The 26,151-nt window shown below is 44.2% G+C and overlaps 1 protein-coding gene across 5 annotated transcripts in view; it reads left to right on the plus strand.

The window, feature by feature from the left end:
- Window positions 1-24,119: 24,119 nt before the first annotated feature.
- Window positions 24,120-26,151, plus strand: part of CREBL2 (cAMP responsive element binding protein like 2) — a 59,246-nt gene continuing 57,214 nt past the window's right edge. For 3 of the 5 annotated variants that reach the window (XM_022577628.3, XM_022577627.3, XM_089920333.1), the window contains exon 1: window positions 24,122-24,442. In XM_022577628.3, the coding sequence (XP_022433336.1) occupies window positions 24,428-24,442 (15 nt within the window). In that variant the 5' untranslated portion in view covers window positions 24,122-24,427. Of the gene's footprint in view, window positions 24,443-26,151 lie in introns of all 5 variants that reach the window. The other 2 variants (XM_089920332.1, XM_022577629.3) reach the window with 2 other exon arrangements.

Here is a 26,151-nt window from a genome sequence, read left to right on the forward strand (position 1 = left end):
GAGGTGCGCTGCCTTCTCATTGTGGTGGCTTCTCTTGTTGTGGAACCCGGGCTCTAGGTGAGCGGGCTTCAGTAGTTACGATGCACTGGCTCAGTAGTTGTGGCTCGCGGGCTCTAGAGCGCAGGCTCAGTAGTTCTGGCACACGGGCTTAGTTGCTCTGTGGCACGTGGGATCTTCCCGGACCAGGGCTCGAACCCATGTCCCCTGCATTGGCAGGTGGATTCTTAACCACTGCACCACTTGGGAAGTCCTCCCCAGTGAAAGTAATTTAAAAAATTTTTAATGCTTGATCTTAATTTTCTTGTAAGAGGCTAGCCTTAGTATGTAATTGAAAGAATATTTAGCTTGAATAACAGGAGAGGCCAGCACTAAATTGTTTGATGACTTTGGGCAGGACACTCTAGAGAAGCAAAGGAGAGAGAGCCCACAAGTACTGAGCATCTCTATTGCCAAGCACTATATTTACACACATTATTTCACTTAATTCTCACACCGACCCCCATAGGTAGGCACTATTATCCCCATTTTAAAGATGAGGAAACTGAGCCTCCAAGATGTGAAGAGACGCTCCCACAATCACACAGCAGAAGAGGGACAGAACTGGGATTCAAGTCCAGTTCCACCTGACTCCAAAGCTTATACATCCTCTCTCCACCACCCTCAACTACTCGTCTCTGAGCCCCAAGTTTCCTCATCTACAAAATCAAGGAACTGAGTCAGCCAATCTCTGATGCCCCTCGTAGCTCTCACTGTATGGCCTTCATGGTTGGGAGGGGAAAGCGGAATCGGGAAGGGGTCTCAGGCACTGGGTAAAACATCTTTCTCTCCTAGGTGGGAAAGCACAGGAAACGTGTGTCCTGCCTGTACTGTCATGACTCCCTGACCTGAGAAAGGAGGCTGGTGGTACTGACAACGACACCAGAGACGATGGGGCTCCAACACCCACCACTTTAAGAAGAAACAGGCCTTCTAATTCTCCTCTGTGGAGCCACTTTCTATGCGTTTGAATTTCCAAAAACAAATTCATCAACACTTATTGTTGAGAAACTTATCGTGCCCAGCACTGAGTTAAATCGTATTGAGAGGCTCCACACGGGCCGACAAAGAAGTATAAGAGGACTTCCCTGCTGGCACAGTGGTTAAGAATTTGCCTGCCAATGCAGGTGACATGGGTTCGAGCCCTGGTCTGGGAAGATCCCACATGCCGCGGAGCAACTAAGCCCGTGCACCACAACTACTGAACCTGCGCTCTAGAGCCCAGGAGCCATGACTACTGAAGCCCGCGCACCTAGATCCCGTGCTCCGCAGCAAGAGAAGCCACCACAATGAGAAGCCTGTGCACCGCAATGAAGAGTGGCCCCTGCTCACTACGATTAGAGAAAGCTCGCGCGCAGCAACGAAGACCCAACACAGCCAAAAATAAATAAAATAAAATAAATTAATTTAAAAAAAATATAAGAGATAGTCTGTATTCTCAGGGAACTTGCAACTAACACACAAAGCAGTTTCTAGAAGACAATATACAACCAGGACTGAACTGTGTAGTCTAGACGGTATGGACTACAGGATTCAGAGGCGGGGAGATCAATGTGGCTGCTGTACTCTGAGAAGGCTTCGTGAAAACTGATGTAAAGACAATGTTCTTAACCTTGCCTTCTAGACTTAGTCTTTCCTGGCCTTCTCTGTCATTGTGAAATCCTGGTAGGAACCTTTCACATAGTTCAAAGATTCTCAGTTTTGGAGGCTGCAGTGATGTCCTTCAGATCACGTCATCTGAATGCCACTTCACCCTTATTGGCACATAGGGAAGGAGTAAAACCCCAATGGTATGCAAACACCATCATGGATGTTTGCTTCAAGCCATGGGAGGTTTCATGCAAAACCGGTTTCTCAATAGGGCAAATGTTGTGCAAAGATGTAAGAGGCTTGAGAAACTGGGTAAAGGCAAAACCTGTCATAGCAAGAACCAGATTCGAATAGGGACACTTTGCTGTCTGTGTCAGCAATGGTCTGCCTCACCTGGGCTTAAGCATTTCTCCAAACCTTTGGCCCAGAGGCCATAGGTCCTTGGCCCACCTACTAGGAGACACTTGCCCCCCCATCTCCTCACCCTCATGTGCCACTCTGTTGATAAGAGACTCTAGGTGTGAAAAGCTGTTTCAGAATTCCAGACCCTTCCTCACCCTCAGACACCCTCTGTCCCTTTCTCCAAATTTCACCCTCAATACAATCTGGGAATGCAAACTATCCCGAGAGATAGTGGGAATTGATAAGGTCGTCTAGTAGTTTAAATATTCACTACGTTTACTGTGTATTCTGAAACAATGCTAGACTGAGGAATATTTTCCAAACTAGTTGAAGACATAAAACAAATACACAGGAGAGAGCATCTAAGTGTACAAGATGCTAAATTGAAGGTAACTGGCTCAGAGAAGTGAGAAATCAATACGTACCGAAGTGACGAGGGAAGGTTTCATGAAGGCAGGGTGTAGGACGGACCTTAGAGAGTGGGAAGACTTTAGGGCTTCCCTGGTGGCGCAGGTGTTAAGAATCCATCTGCCAATGCAGGGGACATGGGTTTGAGCCCTGGTCCGGGAAGATCCCACATGCCGCAGAGCAGCGAAGCCCGTGAACCACAGGCACTGAGCCTGTGTGCTACAGCCTGTGAGCCACAATTACTGAGCCCACGTGCCACAACTACTGAGCCCTTGAGCCACAACTACTGAGCTGGTGCACCGTAACTACTGAGCCCGTGCACCGTAACTACTGAAGCTCGCGCGCCTAGAACCCGTGCTCTGCAACAAGAGAAGCCACTGCAATGAGAAGCCCACGCACCACAACACAGAGTAGCCCCCGCTCGCCACAACTAGAGAAAGCCCATGCACAGCAACGAAGACCCAACACAGCCAAAAATAAATAAATTTTAAAAAAAAAGGAGTGGGAAGACTTTGGATAGGCAGGGAAAATAAATTATGACAATCTAGAAAAGAGACATGCTGTAACCAAAGGCAAGAAAAGTGGGAAATGTATTCATGAAAAGCCAAGGCAGTCAGCCTGTCTGGAGGAAGAGTGGCACAAGAACGTGCATAGCAAGAATTAGTGGGAAATGAGATCACATGGATAAAATGAATTCATCAACAAACCTAGCAAACATTTATTAAGTGCTGGTCAGGTATCAAGCACTGTGCTAGGTCTCTTGCACATAATAATAGCTTATGCCCAGTAGAGCTTACATTGTGCCAGGCTCTGTGTTAAGCACTTTACATGCCTTACCTCACTGAATTGTCACTACAGACCTATGAGGTATGTACTGGTTGTATCTCCATTTTACAGCTGCAAGAGATGAGGCCCAGGGAGGTGAAGGAACTTGCTCCAGGTCACACAGTTGCCAGGCGAGAAAGCCTGGATTTGAGCCAAGGCGGTCAGCTCAAATGTGGTTTCTGAGCACAAGGCTAACTTGCCTCCACACACCTCATTAAATCCTGGTGAAATTCCCTATGACACTTTGCAAATGGGGATCCAAGTCTCCAAGAGTCAGTGAGTTCCTCCAGGTGGTTCTGCTGAGGCCAGAGCTGGGATTTGAAAGCAGGTCAACTAATCGCAAATCCATTAAACTTTCCATTACAATATAACTGCCTGGCAGAGGAATTGTCTAGACTGGGATCAAATTAGGGGAAATTTAACAGCCGGATAAGGGCAAGAAGCCTATAGATAGGGCTGGGAAGAGCTTCAAGTTTCGAACAGGCATGACGTGATGAATGAAGATAGGTCTGGCATCAGCCTGGCACAGGGAGTCGAATCAGATAAGCGGTAGATGACATTAGAGGTGGTAATGACCTAGAAATGGGCACGGGCCGTGGGGAGCAGAGGAGGAAAGGAAGAATAGAAACGATCAATAGTTGGAAGAAAATCTGATTGCTCTTAGCCACCTGACTGAATGGCTGAGAGCAAAGAAAGGAGATTAGATCAAAGAGGACTTTGCTTCTTGTCTAAATGACTTAGGCTATTGACAAGGGCTGAGAGGTTACAGGAACAGCTGGTTTGTGGCCAAAAAAAAAAATGAAGGTTGTTTTTGGACCTGTCACAATCTGCTTGGAAGAACAGTGAGCGTCCCATTCCGGAGGAAATGATGAGTAGGAGTCAGGGACATGGGACTGGAGCTCAGGTAGAGAGCAGAAGCTGAGCATCACATCTGACACAGAAGCAATGCAGGACCCCTGAAGGGACAGGCAAGTCAGATCCCAGGGAGAATAGGTTTTTCATGGCCAGAATAAGCCAGGAGTCTGCAGAGAACAAAAATGTAGCCTAACAAAAGAAAACAGGCCCAAAGGCAAGCCATGGGTCTGGACAAGTTCTTAGGGCCACGACAGGGATAAAAATAAAAGGGACACAGTAGCAAATGAGATCTCACCCATATCAAGGAGAAATGACCACCGAATAATTTCCCGTCGTGTATGTGGTATTTTGGGGTGTTTCCTTATTGCAGGAGCCAGACCCACCTTAACCTTAACCATTAGGACCCTGCAGTCTGACCCCACAGGCCAACCAAGAACTTTGCCAGCAGAGACTACACAATCTACCTCAGCACAGGGAGAGAGCTGAAGTCATCAAAATGGGCCTCTCCGCTGAATTATACATTTAAAAGTGGTTACGATGGTTAATGTTAGGTTTTGTATATTGTACCAGAATAAAATAGGAAGGACTCTCCCCTGAAAATATAAATGCCTACAGATCCCACAAAAATCTCCAAAAGCCCATCTAATTTAGCATTTCCTAGACTTACCCTTTTTGTCCAAGGTTTTGATTTCCTTGCCCCAGTTAGTAGCTGTGCTGCCTAGGAGAGGAAAGAACCCAGGCAGCCAGGTATGCCCCTGGCTCCCAGGCCCCTTCCCATCTGGGAAGAGAATGGGGTAGTCAGCTGTGGTCCATTTGTGGGGTTACTCTTCTTCTGGCCTTTCTGCTACCTCTCTCTTTTTACAGAACATGGTCTGGTGGCCATAGCCCCCCTCTCTGTGGCCTCTTCTGCCCGACAGAATGAAGAAAGTGAGACTTGGACAAACTCAACCACTACCTGGGAGGGACTTACCTGAGGCAGGAACCCGGCAGTCCTGGGATTTCAGTTCTTGCTTATTGCCCCTGAAACACTTCTGTTCTAGGGTCCTTCTAATGGGCTACACGAAGTTCACCTGCAAGCCTATACACAACTCCTTCCCTGCTCAGTATATGACCTGGTCCTCAGTCAGGGGGCCTCCGTGAACCAGGGTCGGCTAAAAGGATTCCTCCACTCTTGAAAGTAGCCAGGTGGGCTTTCTCCTCATTTTACAAGTGAGGAAACAAGGGCCCAGGATTATTGAGTGGCTTGCCCGAAGGCATACACCTGGGTAACTGCAGCACGAGAAGGAGATGCAGGTCTTTTGATCCACTCTCTAAATCTCTTTTAGCTAGACAAAGAGATCCCAGCTGAAATATTTGGAATTCTATTTTTATTAAAGCTTGGCTTTCCCCATGATTGTTCTCTTTTGCTGTCCTTGTCTCAAAAGATGTTTAAAGTGCTGGAAAATGCCAGATGAGGGGGTCCAGATGAGAATGGCAGCCACAGTGATGGAGGGGGCAAGCTCCCTGGTTGCCCACAAAACCATCACAGGCTTCCCGTTACACTGGACTCCATGCCCTCCCTCAGCCCAAAGGCAGGAGAGCCTAGTAAGGGGCCTGCGTCCTAGGGCTCTCTAGTCCTTTCCGTCATGGTCCCCTGTTGACCTTGATCTCTGCATCCCAAATCCTTGACTACCAATGTCACTAGACAGCCAGTCAGCTTGGGAGGGGCCCTCCAAGGCTATGGCAAGATAGAAGAATGACAGTACAGCTCATCATAAACATACTTATCAGGCAAACTTCAGGAAAAACTGGTTGCTCAAGCTTGCCACCTCAAGAGAAGTAGTCTTGTGCAAAGCCTGACCTGGTGTGAAACAGACAGACACAATTTTGCTCCTGTGTCACGTGCGCTTCAAGAGGTCTCCGTGGGGCACATCAGCACACAAAAAGATTTTCTCGCACTGGAGAGAATTCAGGCTAGAGAGTTAAGCAGAGAAATGAATTATCTGCTTTCATCAAGCCTATATATCTTGTCTGTGGTCATTTCCTGAAAATGCAGGAGTTCGAGTTTAGAACTGTAAAGTCAGAGAGTCATAGACTCATAAAACCTCAGAGCTGTATGGGACTCGGAAATCATCTCATCCGGGCCCTACATGGCAGGTGAGGAAGCTGAGGTTTCCCATTACTTGGATATTGTACTTCTACCGCGCAGCCTGAGATCACACCCGTTGCTCTACAAGCCAAGAATTGCACTGTTGAGTCCAGGGAGCTGGCAGATCACCTAAAACCCACGGCACTTTTCACATAAAGGGCTTCAGCTAGATTTTCCTCATCCCAGGTTTACTGTACAAATTTCCTAAAATTTTGTTCAGGCACTTACATTTTCCCTTTCTATGCCATTTTGCTAGTTTTATACCTCCATGTTCCATTCTATGATTTGGGTTTTGGCTCTGCCTTGAGCCCTGTAAGTGTGTTTGGGAAGGGGAAGATCACGCGTTAGGACACACTTTGCCGTGTGCTTGCTAGCGCGTATTTAACAGCTAAACTGTTCTAAATAAAACTCTATAAAAAGCATTTAATTTGGAATACCTCCACCCAGTTTTTCAGATCCTCGGGGAAGGTAGATAGCTTTTCTCCCTCGTTACAAGAAGGTGCTCTAGCGTGGGCCTGTCCTCCACAGGGCAGAAGAACATTCTCAGAGCTTGTCTCCTGCTGGAAGCTGGTGAGCCTGAAGTAATGTGGTGAAAGGCCACCCTCTAAACCACAGAGTCGGGGAGTCTTCTTTATGTCTATTTTGATGGATCATCTTATAGTTTATCCTCCATTAGCCATGAAAGCTAGAGGGGTCAAGAAATGTAGGAGAGGGGAGGAAAGAAAGGAAGGTTTTCCTAATCTCTTTTGTACTCAAAAGGCTATCTGCTGTATGCAAAAGGAGAATTAACTTGAGTGAGATACTTATGATTACTTTATATACTGTAAATGGAAACCTAAGAATCGCCCCTGATTTCTTTCTCTTTCATCTCCCATATCTAATAATAAGAATTGCTAACATTTATCAGGCACTTTTTATGTGCCACATACTGTGCTTAGTACTTTATAAGCCTGACTGATTTAATCCTCACGACAAGTATCATGATTTTACAGATGAGAGGACTGACACTTCCAAGAGATTAAATTACTTGCTTGAACTTACATATCTAGGAGTGGTGGGGCCAGATTTGCACAGAGGTTATTGTGAGTCCAGAGCCCCAAAGCTTACTCAGTCAAGGTTCTCTGCAAGAACCGTCGGACCATGCGGTGGCTCTGACCCTTAGGAATCATGGAAGGGAGGGAGGGAGGGAGGAAAGGAAGGGAGGAAGGAAGGAAGGAAGGGAGGGAGGGAGGAAAGGAAGGGAGGAAGGAAGGAAGGGAGGGAGGGAGGAAAGGAAGGGAGGAAGGGGGGGAAGGAAGGAAGGAAGGGAGGGAGGAAAGGAAGGAAGGAAGGGAGGGAGGAAAGGAAGGAAGGAAGGGAGGGAAGGAAGGGAGGGAGGGAGGAAGGGAGGGAGGGAGGGAGGAAAAAAGGAAGGAAGGAAGGAAGGGAGGGAGGGAGGATAAAAAGAAAGAAGAAGGAAGGGAGGGAAGGAGAGAGGATAAAAGGAAGGAAGGGAGGAAAGGAAGGAAGGAAGGGAGGGAGGGAGGGAGGGAGGAAAAAAGGAAGGAAGGAAGGAAGGGAGGGAGGGAGGATAAAAAGAAAGAAGGAAGGAAGGGAGGGAGGGAGGAAAAAAAGGAAGGAAGGAGGGAAGGAGGAAGGGAGAGAGGGAGGGAGGAAAGGAACGAAGGAAGGGAGGGAGGGAGGAAAGAAAGAAGGAAGGGAGGAAGGAAGGTAGGAAGGGAGGAAAGGAAGGACGGAAGGAAGAGAGGAAGGGAGGGAGGGAGGGAGGGAGGAAGGGAGGAAGGAAGGGGAGAAGGTTGGTGGAGTAGAAGAATCTTAGACTGCAGTGCAGTTCTAAGAAAGTCCAGCAAAGCTGATGGAATATCTTGGAGCTAAAGTTGTCCATCAGAGAAGTGCCACATTTCCCAGGAGTGGGCCTTTCTTAGCAACCAACACCCCCCACCAACCCTGCCACACATATTCAGTCATGAGGCAGCCTTTGGGAAACATGACCTCGGTAAGAATCAGGGATGGATTTCAGAGCAGAGAAGCTGGGTCATCAGTCAGTTGTGACCCATTCTGAGAGGTACCTTTTCATTGCTGCCACATTATATAACCAACTCTTTTATCAAATCTGCTGATTTTGTCTTCAACAGCTGTCTCTACCTGCAGCCCTAGTTCAAGCCTCTGTCATCGTTCACCTAGACAATTCCAAAAGCACTTGAACTTATTTCTCTTCTTTCAGTCTCAATACCCTTAAAATGATTTCCTACAACACTAGCAGGATGATCTTTCCAATATGTAAGTCCAATTATGTCATAATCCAGTTTAAGAAGCTAGATGGAGACGACCTTTGTCAAACTTAGAATATAGGTATGATGATCCCATAGCATATAAATAGCAAGATTCTCACCAGCTTTCACCAATTAGGTTAAATTCAAAATTGCCTTGTATTCTTTTTGGTAAGGTCATCACTATGATATTTATATATAGGGCTATCCCAGTTACCATATGTCATTCATCTACTTCAAAGCCCTGCAAACACTTATAAGACCCAAGCTTCTCATCATGGGACACCAGGACCCCCAGGACCTGGCTACTCCCTACTTCCCCAACATCACCCCTGCCACCTGTTACCTGGCATTGAATACTGTGAAAACACTGTACTAAATTATTTGTATCTATCTCCTGCTATGCTGTATCATCGCATCTCCATGCCTTTGTTTATACTCTTCCCTCTACCTGGAATGCTGCTTTCTCTTCTTCTCTCCCTTTTGTGTCTCTTTAATCTCATTTTAGATTTGGCTCAGCTGCCACCTCCTTGGGGAAACTTTCCATGACTCATACACAGCCCAACTCAAAGATCATTTAGTCCAATCTCTAGCCCAATGCAGGAAGTCTATCTAAGGCCTCCCGGTAGAAGGTCATCAAAGGAAGAGCCCATGTCTTCACAAGGTAACCGGCTCTGAACTTTTCTATGGTCACATAAACCAGTCAAAGCCCCTTATTATTCTGTTTCATGAGGGAGTCTGTCAGTTCCTGTTTCCCCAGGTTTTCTGTGAATGGTGGTTAAAATAATACACCTGCAGCTTCAAGATGGAGAGTTAGAAGTTGGGAGCCTAACTGAGAAATTCTCTTGGCAGGTCCTGTAGAGGTGATGTCTAGCTTTGAACTTTCAGATCTTGTCAGGGAGAGGGGGTGGTAATGAAAATGATGATGGGGAAGGACAGAGCTTACCGACAAGCCAGTGGTCATTTCCTTCCTTATGGATTTAATTTCCAAACTTTCTGACTTTTCATTTTTAAACCCTCTACCTGTGACTCACAGAGGTTTCGAGAGACCTTCAGAATGCCGGTGGACTTCAAGGAGGAGGAGGCACAGATAGAGGGAAGATGTACCCTCTGGTAAACCACATATGGGTTAGAATTCAGCCACTGCGACTACAGTTACTAAGATTCCAAATGCATCCTTAACGCTTTTGGCAAATCTCTCTTTTTCCAAGACTGAAAAGTTACATCTCTAAATACATAGATGGGAGATACCTGGTATGGAGGAAAAGATAGTAAAGGCTGATTCTGGGATCCTGCTCTTATTGGGATTGTGGGAGAAGAGGTAGGATGAACAAGAACTTTCTTCACCTACACTCTAGCACAGGCCTAGTGTTTTCGGCTTTCAATAAGCATTCCCTGTTTCTGTGCATTTTAAAGGGTTCAGTATAGTGACTGAGTAAACACTGGGAGATTGTCAAATAGTCCTTAGTCAAAAGTTTATTTGGGGGAAGCACAAGAAGGAATTATAATACATATGAACAAATCAGTAAAATAGATATGAATCAATGCTGTTCATACTGCAATGCTGGAAATGCAAACAATAAAATTATAGTGGCTATTGAGCCATTAAATCATCTTACCAGCCATTGTCACTCTATGCAAACAGAGCATACAATTACATTTTTTATTAGTAGTTGAGTATAGATCATCTGGAAATATAAGAATGAGAATAGAGGCAAAACATTCTCTGACATAAATCGTACCAATGTTTTCTTGGGTCAGTCTCCCAAGGCAATAGAAATAAAAACAAAAATAAACAAATGGTACCTAATCAAACTTACAAGCATTTTCACAGCAAAGGAAACCATAACCAAAACAAAAAGACAACCTACAGAATGGGAGAAAATATTTGCCAATGATGTGACTGATAAGGGCTTAATTTCCAAAATACACAAACAGCACATACAACTCAACAACAAAAAAACAAACAGCCCATTTGAAAAATGGGCAGAAAACCTAAATAGACATTTCTCCAAAGAAGACAGATGGCCAAAAAGCACATGAAAGGATCCTCGATGTTGCTAATTATTAGAGAAATGCAAATCTAAACTACAATGAGGTACCACCCTACACCAGTCAGAATGACCATCATTAAGAAGTCTTCAAACAACAAATGCTGGAGAGGGTGTGGAGAATAAGGAACCCTCTCACACTGTCAGTGGAAATGTCAATGGGTGCAGCAGCTGTGGAAAACAGTATGGAGGTTCCTCAAAAAACTAAAAGTAGAGTTGTCACATGATCCAGCAATCCCACTCCTGGGCATATCCCCAGACAAAACCATAATTCAAAAAGATACATGCACCTCTATGTTCATAGCAGCACTATTTACAATAGCCAAGACATGGAAACAAACTAAATGTCCATCAACAGATGAATGGATAAAGAAGATGTGATATATATATACAATGGAATATTACTCAGCCATCAAAAATAATGAAATAATGCCATTTGCAGCAACATGGATGGACCTAGAGATTATCATACTAAGCGAAGTAAGTCAGAAAGAGAAAGACAAATACAATATGATATCACTTATATGTGGAATCTAAAATACTATACAGGGGCTTCTCTGGCAGTGCAGTGGTTGGGACTTTGCCTTCCAATGCAGGGGGTACAGGTTCAATCCCTGGTTGGGGAGATGGGATCCCACATGCCTCGTGGCCAAGGAACCAAAAAACATAGAACAGAAGCAATGTTATAACAAGTTCAATAAAGACTTTAAAATGGTCCATATCAAAAAAAAATCTTTAAAAATAAATAAATATGATACAAATCAACATATCTACAAAACAAAAACAGACTCACAGATAATAGAGGACAGACGTGTTTGCCAAGGGGGAGGTGGGGAGGGGAGGTAAGAATTGGGAGTTTGGGATTAGCAGAGGCAAACTATTATATATAGGATGGATAAACAACAAGGTCCTACTGTACAGAGAACTATATTCAATGTCCTGTGACAAGCCGTAATGGAAAAGAATTTGAAAAAGATTGTATATATATGTATGTGTATAACTGAGTCCCTCTGCTATACAGAAGAAATTAACACAACATTGTAAATCAACTATACTTCAATAAAGTTGTTTAAAAAAGAATGAGAGTAGAGTGACGAAGGGAAATTAGTGCTATTAGTTTTAAAATTCTTTTATTTTATTTTTAAAAAGATTTTGTTATTCTAGAACAGCTTTAGGTTTATAACTTGAAAGGGAGGTACAGAGATTTCCTATATATCCCTGCGTCCACGCATGCATAGCCTCCACCATTATCAACATTGCTCATTGGAACGGTTCTTTTTTTAACCAGGGGTGAACCTACATTGACACACCATAATCACTCAACATCCACACTTTACCATAGGGTTCACCTTTACATAAGTTTGGAAAATGTATAATGACATATATCCATCATTATAATATCACGTAGAGTATTTCCACTGCCTTAAAGCCAATAGATTAAAATTTTTTTTTAATTTATTTTTTATATATTTATTTTTGGCTGTGTTGGGTCTTTGTTGCTGCGCGTGGGCTTTCTCTAGTTGCGGCGAGCGGGGGCTACTCTTCGTTGCCGTGCACAGGCTTCCCATTACGGTGGTTTCTCTTGTTGCAGAGCACGGCCTCTAGGTGCACGGGCTTCAGTAGTTGTGGCTCACGGGCTTAGTTGCTCCACAGCATGTGGGATCTTCCCAGACCAGGGCTCGAACCCAAGTCCCCTACATTGGCAGGCAGATTCTTAACCACTGCACCACCAGGGAAGCCCAAAGCCAATAGATTTTAAAAAATACATTCTAAAGGCACACTAATTAATAGTATAGTGCTGAAATAGGCAGGTCAGTGGGGAAAGGTAGACAGTCCAGATATGGACCCAAGTGCAAACAAAGTAAGTTTATGATAAAAAGGAGCATTCCAAATCAGTAGGAAAAATATTCAGTAAACAGTGTTGGGATAAATGTTTAGTCTTTTAGAAAAAAAAATAAAAGCAGAGCTCTATTTTTCTCTGCACATCAAAAATAAATCTAAGGTGGACAAAAGACTTAAATACAAAAATGCAATTATAAAAGTACTAGGATAAAACAATGAATCTTTGTATAATCTTGTCATGGAGAAAGCTTTTCCTAAGTATGACATAGAATCCAGAAGTCATAAAGAAAAGATGAATACATATGACTACTGAAAAATGGAATTTTCTGAATAAAAAATACAATCAACAAAGTCACGGACAAGAATCTGGGCAAAAAATGGTTAATATATATGATAAGAGCACTAATTCCTTTCATATATATGGAGCTTTCAGAAATCTATAAGAAAAAACCAACCACCTATAAAAGAATGAGCAAAGAATATGAACTGGTAGTTCAGAAAAAAAAAAAAGGAAATCCCCACCACATATGCAAAGAATACCCCATCTCGCTGCTAATTCAATAAGTGCAAATTGAAATATCAACCAGATACCATTTTTAACATACCAAGCTTTAAAAGTTTGGTAACAAACCATGCTGTCTGGCAACTAGGGAAACATACACTACTGGTGGAAATACATATTTTGTAACTGTTTTGGAGGAAAGCTTGGCAATATCTGCCAAAATTCAAGGGTGTATGTACTTCATCCAGAGGTTCTCCTTCTAGGAATCTGTCCTATAGATAAAGTTACACAAGAACCGAAAGATGTATAACCAAAGTTGTGTGAATATTTCTGCATTGTTTAGCTAGTCAAAATAAAAAGTAAAGCAAATAGTAGATTCTGAGAGAAAGGAAAGGAAAACAACAGTGAAGGAGAGTGTTACATATACAATGATATGGAATAGTATCCAGTACATATTTTTTAATTGAAAAAAATGTACAACAGTGTGTATAATTTATTTTTTTATTATTTTTTAATAATTAAAAAATTATTTTATTTATTTATTTTTGGCTGTGTTGGGTCTTCGTTGCTGCGTGCGGGCTTTCTCTAGTTGCAACGAGCGGGGCCTACTCTTTGTTGCGGTGCGCGGGCATCTCATTGCGGTGGCTTCTCGTTGCGGAGCATGGGCTCTAGGCCTGCGGGCTTCAGTAGTTGTGGCTTGCGAGCTTCAGTAGTTGTGGCTCGCAGGCTCTAGAGCGCAGGCTCAGTAGTTGTGGCGCATGGGCTCTAGAGCGCAGGCTCAGTAGTTGCGTCGCTGGGGCTTAGTTGCTCCTCCACGGCATGCGGGATCTTCCTGGACCAGGGCTCGAACCCGTGTCCCCCGCATTGGCAGGTGGATTCTTAACCACTGCACTACCAGGGAAGCCTAAGTGTGTGTAATTTAATACCATCTGTGTAAAAATGAGAGGGAGATACCCATACTCCTTGTAGTGTGTCCAACATTTCTGGAAGGTTATACAGTGGTTAACTCTGGAGAGTGAGTCCGGAGGTTTTACTTTTTACCTTATGAGCCTCTTTGCTGTTGGAATGTTTTACCATGGGCACATATTACTTCTGAAATAAAAAGTACTGTTTTTTTTGTTGTTGTTACTTTTACAAATCAAAAAGAGAAATTCTATCTGTTTAAGGAAAGTTTCTGTAGACAACACTGACGGGTTTTTTTCCACGTCTCTTAAATAACATATTTTCAATTTTATTGAATATGGAAGATTCTAAATTCAGTCTCTTTGTCTAACATTCACTCCATCTGCCCATCCATCTCTTCTTGGTGATATTTGTTACAGGCATGGTGTGGGGAAAATGAAGGGCACTGAGAAATTTTAGTCTGTCACCTTGCAAAAGGGACATAGTTCAAGAAAGTTGAAAATAAAAGCTCACTCCAGAGTGAATTCCACGTCTCACTAACATTTTGAAAATGTTCTTTCCCAGAGATGTCACAATTGGTTGAATGAAAATTCTGGGTGATGGAGGGATTAAGATAATCTCTAGAATATGTATTGGGCACTGTCATGCAGCAGCAATGCACCCCCATGGAGACATCCCAACCATTCTTCTGTCACTTGTTGCTTGTGGGTGATAGAAAGAGCCTGGAGGGAAAGGGAGCCCAGAGGTGTGGCCGGTACCACCTGCTGGTACCACCGACATCTAAGCAAGGGTCAGAGACTGTGTCAGAAATTATATCAGTCATCAGGTATTAGTAAGAGCATACTAGACGCCAGGCCCTTAGACTACAATGGTAAATCCCACATACCATACCATTGTATAGCATACGTATATTACAAGCATGACATAATATAATAAAACATTACAAAATAAAGGAAAAGCTATTGAGGAGCTGCCAACTGCATGTGAAAGAGCCAAGTTCCCCCAGATTTAATTGTTACTCTCCTGCTTAAACTCTCAGTGGCTCCCAAGCAGCTTCAAATTAAGTCCCCGCTTGAATTCAGTGCACTTCATCATCTAGCTCCTGTGTATGTCTTTGGCCTTAGCTATTGACGCTGCTCCTCCCATCTCCTGAGATGCCTAGTATGCTAGTATGCTCTAGTCTAGTATGCTCTTACACCCAAACCAAATTATTTGCGGTTTCCCATTGTAATTTCACACCAGGCTGCCTTTGAAAACATTTCTTTTCTTGCCTGCTTGAACAGCTTGTACTCATCCCTTGAGACCTGGCACAGAAATAAGCCCTTCGGGAAAGACTTCCCCTAGACCCCCTCTATTTTATGTGTGGCTTTATTATCACACTTTACACACTACGCTGCACATACTTAGAGAGGTGCGCCGAGAACCCCCATCAGTGTGTAAGCTCCCTGAGAGCAGAGACCCTGCCTCGTGAATCTTGGTGTGTCTAGCGTAAAGCACGATGCCTGGGGAGAAGGAGCTGCTCAAGGTGTTTTATGAATGAGTGGATGGATCAAAAAGTGAATCAGTCATCCTCCAGCCGAAGGATTTCTTTGTAGTACAACATTTCTTAATATTGAGACAAATCTGGTAAAACTTGCATCTCTCTTGGGTTCTATCTCCTCGCTACTTCAGTCCCAGGGCAACAGGCTCTCCCCAAGTCACTCTAGTGAGGTTCCTGTAGCAATTACGAGAGAATCAACGGTACTGCCAGTGCAGTTTTGCGTAGGGAAAGATTCACTTCACAGCGCACCAAGTCACCGATTAGGTATCATTTAAATCTTGACCACGTACTTGTAAGCCTGATGCCTGAGTTCTTCTTCCTTCCCATAGCTAGCCTCCCTCCGAACAAGCTGAGATAACAACCTGCTTTCTTTGGCAAATTGATTAATGGGGACATTACTCAATAGGCCTGGTTATATGACATGTCCAATAACATTGCCATTTTGTTTATGGGGTGTTGGGTAAAAATACCCAGGAATTTACTACCAGTAGAGTGACCACCTGTTTGCCGGAGACATTAAAGAGGGAAGTCTGGGGAGGCAGCCCCCCCAGGGGATTCCATCACCAGCCTCCACTCCCACAAGAAACTGCCTCTTCTGAGTTTGGCAATAGCACCTGTGGAAACAAGAGTACAGCAGTGCGGGTACCTTAGCCCTTCCCTTGGCTGGAAGGAGGGCAGAGCTGGAGAGGGTATCAAGCGCTGCTTCAGAGGCGACGAGAGAAGTGCGTCTTGGTTTAGGAGTAGAAACAAGGGAGAAAAGGAGCACGCATGAGAGAAGGGATGGGAAGTGAGGAGGAAACACAACTGTAGGGCAGGAAACCCGGCAAGTGCAGCCAGGACCACTCCCCCCTTACCTCTGGGACCCTGCGGGGGACATGGGAGGCTAGGGGAAGGGGAGGTGTGATCCTGTCTGGAAGCTGTGACGAGCAGGAAGGGAGATGGCCTCTATTTGAGTCTCACCTGCAGCAGCCAGAACAGAGCTGATCAACAGACACATTCCGTGCTGAGTGGGAAAGGAGGCTATCAAAGCGAAACACGGCAGAAGGCCTGAAGTTTTCTAAGACAAAACAAGCTGGAGAAAATCCTCTACGTTTAGGGAAAGGATAACCGCCTCCCAGGACTTGCTGTCTGAAAACACAAAACAAGAAGAAGAACAGAGCACAAGGCAAGAACCGTGTGAAAAAAAGGGAAAGGGTGAGGCACAGAGGAGAGGGTCAGAGAGTCCACGGTGATGTCAGAGGTGCCAGACACTGAGGCAAAAGTGACATTTCTTGCACAACCTCTAATGATGTGCGCATCAGCCGGTGCAAGGCCATCCTGAACTGGCCGTGGTACCATGCGAGAGGCTTGTCTGAGGCAGGCAGCGTCACTTAAGACAAAATGACTTTCTTTTCTGATTTAGAAAAACATCTAGAGACTAGAGCTGAAATGTAAAGTGAATCTGTAAAATTCGAAATGACATGTATGTACTCCTGGTAGAAAGCGGAAGGAGAGGGTTGCTATTCGTGTTTTGAATCTCATAATCGTGAGAGCAGCAGGTGTGTCGGGAGAGGTGCAGCAACAAACTAGACTCTTACATGCCTACACTGAACTCTAAAATGAGCCCTGTAACAAAATTAGCTAGTTGTATAAACTCTCAGTTCTGATAATACGGTTTATCTTGTTAGGGAGACAAAGTGGCTGTTTAAAGATCTGACTTAAAGGGAAAAAATGAAGGGCACAAAGAGCTTAGTAATTGCATGGAAAATATGTATATGCTTATACAAAGTTCCTATAGATCGCTGTGGTTAATCCATCCCCTGAAATTTCTAGTAGAAGGCCCCAGAAAATGTTGGGCAGCAAGAAGTCTGGAACAGAAATGAAAAAAGAATAATTCTTTTACTCAGATTAAAACACAGACAAGCAGAACCGTGGTTGCTCCACACACATCCACACCCATGGGAGATGGTACTGAGGCAGTTCTGTGACTGTCCCTGGAAAGAGAGGTGATGGTGTCAGAAACCGCTCAGAAAAGTCCACTGCAAAACTTGACAGGGCTCAGGTGTGGGGACTTTTTAAAACAGTACATTTCATTTGGATATGTGACAGCTGAGAAATAGCACGGTGTGACTCTCTGAAGACCAGAAACAGTGAGGGCACAATCACCATGGCTTGTTTACAAGGATCAAAGGATGTCCTGTGAAACTTGTTTGAGATACATTTATAATACATATTTTTAAAGAACTATTTCATATAGCAAGCAGAAAAAAAATCTTTAATGACTTGGACACATTTATGAATGACAGAGACAGAAATGGCTATTCAGCAGAACGATGCTATCTAACTTTTAAGGACAACCATGCCGTTCTGCCAAAGGACTGCTGTTGGTGACAAAAATACCCTTAGCACAATCGGTCAAATTCCATGTGGCAATCCTTTAATTCCTACGTGATAAATTTCATGCAAACATTTTTGGAAACTGAGTGGTATTACTACTACTAATATTATATTTTATCTCACAAAATATGAGGTGCTATACCATTCAAGCACCATTGTATTGACCAAAGAAGACTGACATTAACCATATTCAGGCTTAAATGTTTTTGGAAACAATTCTAACGTATAAGTAAAATGGTTTAAAGATGTATCTGGAATGGAAGGCTTCTTATGCAGATGAGGAAGCCTTTAAGGGAATTGAAAATATGCTGTAAAGATTCTTGAATATGTAAACGAGTCAAAAAATAAATGAAGATATGTGATACCAAATAGAAAAATCAGAATATCCATAATATTAAAAGTAATGCCAGAAAGAGTCAAAGGTGTTTACATCTAGCAGTAGATAACACCTAGACACAGGAAATATTAACACTTAAATTCTCATAAATATTGTTTGGAGCTTTTTGAAAACATCTTGACGGTCGTAAATCAGTCTGATAGAGTCCCAATAGTAAATTTTAGGTTGCATTTTTTTTCTTAGAAATGGAGAATACTGAAGCAAAATTTGGAGGACTTAAGGCTATTCATAAAATAAGAAATAGGACCCCTGCTGCTCTCCTGAAGTCACAGGTACCAAAACCATGCTTTCTCCTGCATAACCCAGGATTCCAGTCTTCTGTTCCTTAACAATGTAAGATCTGGAAGATGAGCCCTGTCAGATTTCTATTCAGCAAACAACTCTGGGTTTACCAAAACTTAACTGGAAAAAACCTCAAAAGTGAACTTTGATGAAAGGAGGCTTGTTTTTGAAAAAAAAATGTTCCTAAGCAAACATGCAGGCTGAGTTTTTTTTACTTCCTCCATCACAAGTGCCATGGTAAGTTTAAGCTTCTTCAGGTCTGAGTCAGTAGAATAAATGTGCCTGTCTTACGTGTGTCTGCTGGGTAAACCCTCAGAAGAATTGTGAAAGATGGTACCTGGTCACTTGTTGGTTCTTCATCTGTCTCCTATCTCCCCTGCCCTAACCTTCATGGGCATCCACCATTTACTGGGCTGCTCTTTAAATGCTCAAAGCTCCAGCACAGCAATCAGATCTACACAGATCTCTCCCCTTCTTAGAACACCTGTCCTTCAAACCCATATGTGTATTCCTCTTTTCTCCCAAACCTAAACCTAATCGTCAGGTAGCAGATACAAGGAGAAAAAAAAAAAGAAGAAGCACATTCATACTAAAGTGTAAATGACTAATAGTGATGCTTAGCAAGCCATCTCTTATAAAGGGTGGTTTAGTTTTAAACAGTTGCTTATTGGCCAAATAATTTCCCATTTTTTTCCTTAAGCAAGGGCACACTTCATTCTTTCCTACAGTGTGAGGTACATAAGGCTTAGTATTTTCAGTAGAAATGGTAGTTGGGAGGATACTGAGAAGAGCTGTTGCTGAGTTGGAGGTGACACTTTCAGTACATTGGTGAAGGGGAAGAGGTAAGGGAAAGTTTGAACGTGGAAGGTTTTGGTTCCTCGAGCTTCATTTTCTCTTCCTTATTTTTATGCTGATCAGATCTTTTTTCATTCCTCGGCAACAGACTGTTTCAGTCCTTTGCGGCATCATTTATTTCTTTTGCTCCTGCTGACAAGTTGGAGGCTGAATTATGTGCTCGTTCTGAAAATGTTCCTTTAGGCTCTTGCTTCTGAACTTTCTAGCCAATGCAGAGTAAATAGGTACTGTGCTGTATGCAAATGTAGGCATATTTGTCCGTGTAGGCAAAGGTGGGGGGGAGCATTTTGCAAAATGCCTTTAGAACAGAACCAAACTTTTGAAATGGAATATTTTATAGCCTCATGACAATAAGCTAAACTTTTCGGAAACAAAAAGGACAGAGGAATACTTATCTATAAAGTACGTTGGAAAAAACACACACAAAAAACAAAACAGGACTAAAACTTCAACAGTGAGTTCACCTCAAGCATTTCATGAATTTCACATGACCCACCCACTTTTTCTCTGTACCTCTGAAGATTACCATATCAGCGGCAATAATACTCTGTTGTTCTAGTGCCAAATTTACATATCAATGTAGCCATGGCATTCCTGAATGTAGAATATTGTACTGTTCCCCTTGTTTGTGGTTTCTAAATAAGGTTAATTTTTGTTCCCTTACCCTCCTCTCTTAATCTTATGCCACCCCCTACCTCTCTTCAATCAGTGGTTTGTTTTTTTTTCTTTGAATAGTTTTCCTCCTTTTCTTTCCCCGTCTCTGTGTCATAATCGGGACCATCCACAAATTCACTGTACAACCATGCTGCGTTTTAAAAATCTTTATCACTCAGCCACAGATGATCAACTCTTTGAGAAGACAGGCCAGGGACAGAGAAGTAATGACGGGTCACTTCTGGGGTGACTCTGGGATACCTTCTTCCCCAAATGTATGGTGTGTGTTAAGGTGGGTCAGAAGTTACCGTGGTCGATTTCACGGCCACCTTTGTTTCTTTCTTGGAAGGTTTTGTTGTTCATTATTGCTATTTCTAGATTGGAGATGAGTCTAGCACAAATTTGCATGGCAGAATTGAATCAACCAATTTTCATTTCCATTGAACGTTTGGAAAGGGCTGGATAATTTTTAAATTCTTAGACTCTTATGTGTCAAACTTAATGGAAAGCCAGCTGGAGCCTAACAAGCTATTTTAATGAGCTTCCTTTCTCTCTGATGTTCCCCAGGGGCTAGTGCCAAGCAGACCCATGTGGCCCAGGGAGTAACATGATCATCTTGGCTCTGTTTAGACACCTGTGCTCTTTTAGCCAAGCAGTAAGGGGAGCAGGAGAAAGAGAGAGATGAGGGCATGGAAGGCATGCAGATCAAGAAGGAGTGGGTGTGTGCCATGCTGCTTAGGAATTCACTACAAGAAACTCCACAGCAACAGCAGAGACCTGACGCATCACAGGCCAACAGTGCCTCTATGTGGGGTGTCTGAGAGCACATGAAATGTGTTTGTGTGTGCTGGGGAGGAAAGGTGGGGAGGGGAGGGAGGAGAAAATTATATGCATTTTTCAAAGGAACTGAATGATTCGGAGGTTCCTTTCGAGAAGGCAATATAGGAAGAAAAGATTGAAAACCATGTATACAAAATATGTCCAGGACCCTGAGATTATGTTCTTCATCTAAGCTTCCTCCCACTCCTTTAAAAAAAAAAAAATTGCTGTGTTCACTTTTCCTTTCCCATGAATCAGCCTGATGCTTGGCTCTCCCTACCCACTCTGAACAACTTAGCACATAGATATTAAACTTGGTCCGTATCGTTTAGTGATTGTTCTTAGTCTCCCGTATGTGTGAATTTCTCCTTCCTGGATTATAGGCTCCTTGAGGATTTAAATTTACAGAAGCAAATACTTTTCTTCTGTTCTTCTGTTCTTCCTCACCCCTTTGTTACCAATCCTGGGTACTTCTCAGCAAATATTTAACATATGACTATACAATACTTCTTCATAAGATTTTCTTCCCTTTACCAAGTCTTATTTTATGATGTGATTGTTTGTTTTTATAAATTAAATTTTTAGTAAATAATTTAAAGTATTTCCACACTTTCTAAAGTGAGGATGTTTATAGTTTCTCAACGTACAGAAATACGAAGAAAACAATACACCGTACTCTCCACCACAATATTTCACATATTTGCTTCATCGTCCCCTGACGATGCAGGGGACGCGGGTTCGTGCCCCGGTCCGGTAGGATCCCACGTGCCGCGGAGCGGCTAGGCCCGTGAGTCATGGCCGCTGGGCCTGCGCGTCCGGAGCCTGTGCTCCGCAACGGGAGAGGCCACAACAGTGAGAGGCCCGCGTACCGAAAAAAAAAAAAAAGTTAAATCTAGGGCTTCCCTGGTGGCGCAGTGGTTGAGAGTCTGCCTGACGATGCAGGGGACACAGGTTCGAACCCTGGTCTGGGAAGATCCCACATGCCGCAGAGCAACTAAGCCCGTGTGCCACAACTACTGAGCCTGCGCGTCTACAGCCTGTGCTCCGCAACAAAAGAGGCCGCGATAGTGAGAGGCCTGCGCACCGCGATGAAGAGTGGCCCCCGCTCGCCGCAACTAGAGAAAGCCCACGCACAGAAACGAAGGCTCAACACAGCCAAAAATAAATATAAAAATAAATAAATAAAAATGTTACCATTCTTTAAAAATAAAAGTTAAATCTACAGCTAACCACCGCAAGAGCCTCTCCATCCCATTTCTCTCTCTCCCTCCCTAGAGAAAACCACTCTCCTGAAGTTGGTGTACATACTACTTCCCTAGCACGTATTTAAATTTCCATCACCTGGTTCAAAACGTCTTAGTCCTCCTTCCTGAGGGCCCGGCGCACTTTTGTCAGCAGGGATGCAGACAGAGTGACAGAGGACTAACCCCCGGGGGGAAACGCAGTTCCACCCCGAAAAAGAGGGCTTAGTAGTGGCAAGGGCATAGCTGGGGAGGAGGACTGAGGCCTTACTGGGCGCGGAAAAGGGGTATTAGGTGAGAAAAGAGGAGAAGAACCTGCAAGGAGCACAGGCTTTGCTCCCCTGATCATAAGAGAGGATGCGGCTAGACGTCTCCGAGACTGCCTGGAATGCGGTTTGGAAGTTACAGATGCCCCCCTACCCTGGCTGGGCCGAAAGTTGCAACCCCACATGATGACCTGGTTAGGCGGCATTTACTTCTGAGGGACTGACCTGCTTTAGTTCCTCTGAAGCGTTGTACAGATCGGACAGAGACAATTCTGCTTTTCTATTATTACTCTTCCTCAATTTGGAGTTGTCAGATAAAATAGAAGACACATAGTTAAATCTGACTTTCAGATAAGCAATGAATGCTTTTTTTAGTAAAAGTGTGTCTCAAGTATTGTATGGGACATACTTATACTAAAAAGGTACTTGTTTATCTGAAATTCAAATGTGAGTGTCCTGTATATTTATTTGCGGTACGCGGGCCTCTCACTGTTGTGGCCTCTTCCGTTGCGGAGCACAGGCTCCGGACACGGCTCATGGGCCCAGCCGCTTCGCGGCATGTGGGATCTTCCCAGACCGGGGCACAAACCCGTGTCCCCTGCATTGGCAGGCAGTCTCTCAACCACTGCGCCACCAGGGAAGCCCCTGTATATTTATTGCTAAATCTGGGAACTCTACCTCATTTGAACTTTGGAAGGGTTTAGCAAAGCGCTGTAGGAGTCTGAAAAGGAGTGAGTCAAAGGGGCTCTCCAGAATAACATTAATAAAGACAATCTTTGTCAAATTCTCAATGGCCTAACACAGGCCAAAACAACAAGCTCACTGACTTTACTAAATCAGGAGGATGCCAAGACATTCTTTGTTATTTACTATTGAGATGTAATTCACATACCATAATATTCACTCATTTAAAGTATACAATTCAGTGGGTTTTAGTATATTCAGAGTTGTGCAGCCATCCCTAAATCAATTTTAGAACAGCTTCATCACCTCAAAAGAAACCCAGTACCTATTAAAAACCACTCCCCATTTTCCTGGCCCCCCTCCCTCCCTGCTGTTCCCCAACCCTAGCCCCCTGCATCCACTCACCAGCTTTTTGTTTCTTTAAATGTACCTATTCCGGACATTTCATTATAAGTGGAATCCGCGATATGTGGCCTTCTGGGTCTGGCTTCTTTCACTGTGCGTTTTCAAGGCTCATCCTCGCGCATCCACATTGCAGCATGTATCAGTACCTCATACCTTTTCATTGAGGAATAATACTCCTTTGAATATAAATACCACAATTGGCCAGCCATTCATCCACTGTTGAACACTTGGGTTGTTTCCACTTTTTGACTACTAAGAATAACGCCTTTAGGACAGAACGTTACTGCACAAGTTTTCGTGGGGACACACGGTGTCATTTCCGGTGGGATTGCTGGCCATATGGTAACTCTATGTCTAATATCGGAACTGTCAAATGGTTTCCAGAAGGAGCTGCACCATTGCGCATTCTTAGGTTTTTTGTTTGTTTGTTTTGTTTGGGGGGGGGTTGAATTTTTAAAATAAACAAGGTTTCCTCGGTGTCTGTGAGGAGGGCCTGCTCCCAGGGCCCCTCCTTCAGGTCCGCCTCTGCGGGGCTCCTAGGGTCCCCTCCCTACGCCTGGACCGCTGGAACCCAGGGACCAAAACATTGTGGGAAACGTAGTTTCGGCCCCTCCTGCGTAGCGCTCGCCGGCAGGAAAACGGACGCCTTTCTGAGGCTCTGTGGACATCGTAGTTTCCTTTTCGGTTCGCCGCGCAGAGACCGCGGTAACGAAAGCTACAATCCCCAGAATGCCGCGGTGCTACGGCAGCCGAAGCGGCCAATCCGCGCGCCGCGCTGCCGCCCTCTCTGCGGTCCGGGCCTCTCTCCAGGGCGTCTGTAAACACAGCCAGAGCCTGTCATGGAGGGGGAGGAGGAGGCAGCCGCGGGGAAGGGAGGCGTTCTGCGCCGCCTCCAGGGTCCGCTCTGCCATCCCTGAACTGGTCCCTCGTCCCCGTGACTGTGGCATCAGGGAAGCGAACTGTTAGGCCAGAGGAGGAGGCAGTCAGAACCTTATCCCGTTCTTCCCCCGGGGCTGGGGCCGGGCCGGGCCAGGCCGGCTGAGCCGGGGGAGGGCCGGGGGAGGGAGCGCCCGGCCGGGCTGGCCTGTCTGCCGAGATGGATGACAGTAAGGTAAGTCCCGGGGTTTGCACGCGCAGCTGCTGCAGCCGCCGCCTGCTTGTCGCTAAGTGCCCGTCCCGCCGCTGAGCCTCAGCCCCGTAACGCACGCAGCACCCAAGAGACACCGGCCTAAGACATCTCTGCGCTTCCAGCTATGACCCCAGCTACCCAGACAGGAATTGAGGGAACAGCGGGCTGCGTTCTTCCAGCAAGGGCCCACACCTCTGGAAAATCACACCCAGGGCAAGCCTGTTGGTCAGCTTTTCCAGGTAGTGTAAACCCTAGTCCTCCCGAGATAAGTGAAGAAACTACTGTGCTTTTTCTTTTTGCCTTCCTTTGCCCCCACCCAGCCTTTCTCCACGTTGGAGACCTTAACTAGGGCACCCTGAACCGGCCCTGTTCCCCTTGACGGTCCCCCTTTCTTCTCCCAGGCTCCCTTACTCAATGCCCCATTCATATAATCGGTTCACTCCCCCTCTGAGCTGTTCTGCCAAGCTCCTGTTGCTATTCGTCCAGAGTCTGGAAGCCAACCTCCTCTAGAAAGCCTTCTCCAGGAAAAGGAATGAATTCCTTCTTGTTAATCTATCTTAATATTCCATCCCCATCCCCCTTTCCCTATCCAGATCACTTATCCCTATGACGATAAGATGACCGACAGTATTCATTATTGGTTAATTCATATAGTTTATGTATAACCTTTGTCCGCGTTAGTGTTGTCTAGTTATATGTCATGAAGACAGTGATGGTCAGTTTATTTATCATCAGCTTATCGATGTTTTAGAGTGTTTAGGAAGTTGGACTTTTTTTTTTTTTAAGGAATCAGACTCTAGAGTTTGCCAGTTTTCAAAATAGACACTCTTCCCTATGCTTTCCAGAGGTCTTACTTTCCACACTCTCTGGCATGCCGCTTGTGATAGCTTTTTCCTTCATTTGGGTACCCTTTCCCCTTCCACCTAACCAGTAACATTTTGCTGCTATCAAGTTTTTGTTTCACCCATCCTCAGAGAGATTGAAAAAATTTCCATCTTCTCTGTGCTGCTTCTGTTATTCTACCTTATCTCCTCTTCCTGTTCCTGCAGAAGGCTCCGAGAGAAATGCAAGCAGGGAAAGCCCAAGGCAGTACTCTGGAATCAGGACTCACCTAGAGGAAGCTTACTTGTGAAGTAGCAAACCCCTCCTAATAGGAAGTGGTATTTCCCAGACAGAAAGGAGGAGTTCTGAAAGTTTTCCAGAAAAATCAGAAGAGAATTTTCCATAACAACCTTTGCTAGCTTGATCTTTCAGTGTTAATTTTGAAATTAAGTCCAAATACTGTATCTACTATCTTTCCTGGATATGGCTGGGAAAGGATGCTAAAGCAACATATTCTTTTATGTCCTCGGTTTGAGACTCTCACAGTATATTCTACATAATTTTCGGTTGTTTCTTTTTTGAACCTTTGAAACATGTAATAACTTTCTCAGAGTCTTCAGTAATCTCAAATAAATTCAAGAAAAATACATAGGATTTTGAGTTATTTATCTACCTATAAAATAACATAGGACTTATTTCTAGAAACAGGCAAGCTCTTGTGGAAGGTATAAAGTGTTACGGTTTTGCCTAAAGAGTGAAGTTGATTTTGGGGGCTAGGCTTTTCATAACTTCTTAGAAGGTTCATAGCTAAGCAAAATGAATTCAGTACTCATTCTTTATTAATTCATTGTATTGTGACGGTATTTAAA

The sequence above is a fragment of the Delphinapterus leucas genome, chromosome 11 (assembly GCF_059928025.1).
Source record: "Delphinapterus leucas isolate spDelLeu-1000000601 "Yukka" chromosome 11, BTC_Dleu_Yukka2, whole genome shotgun sequence".
Classification (NCBI taxonomy): Eukaryota; Metazoa; Chordata; class Mammalia; order Artiodactyla; family Monodontidae; genus Delphinapterus; species Delphinapterus leucas.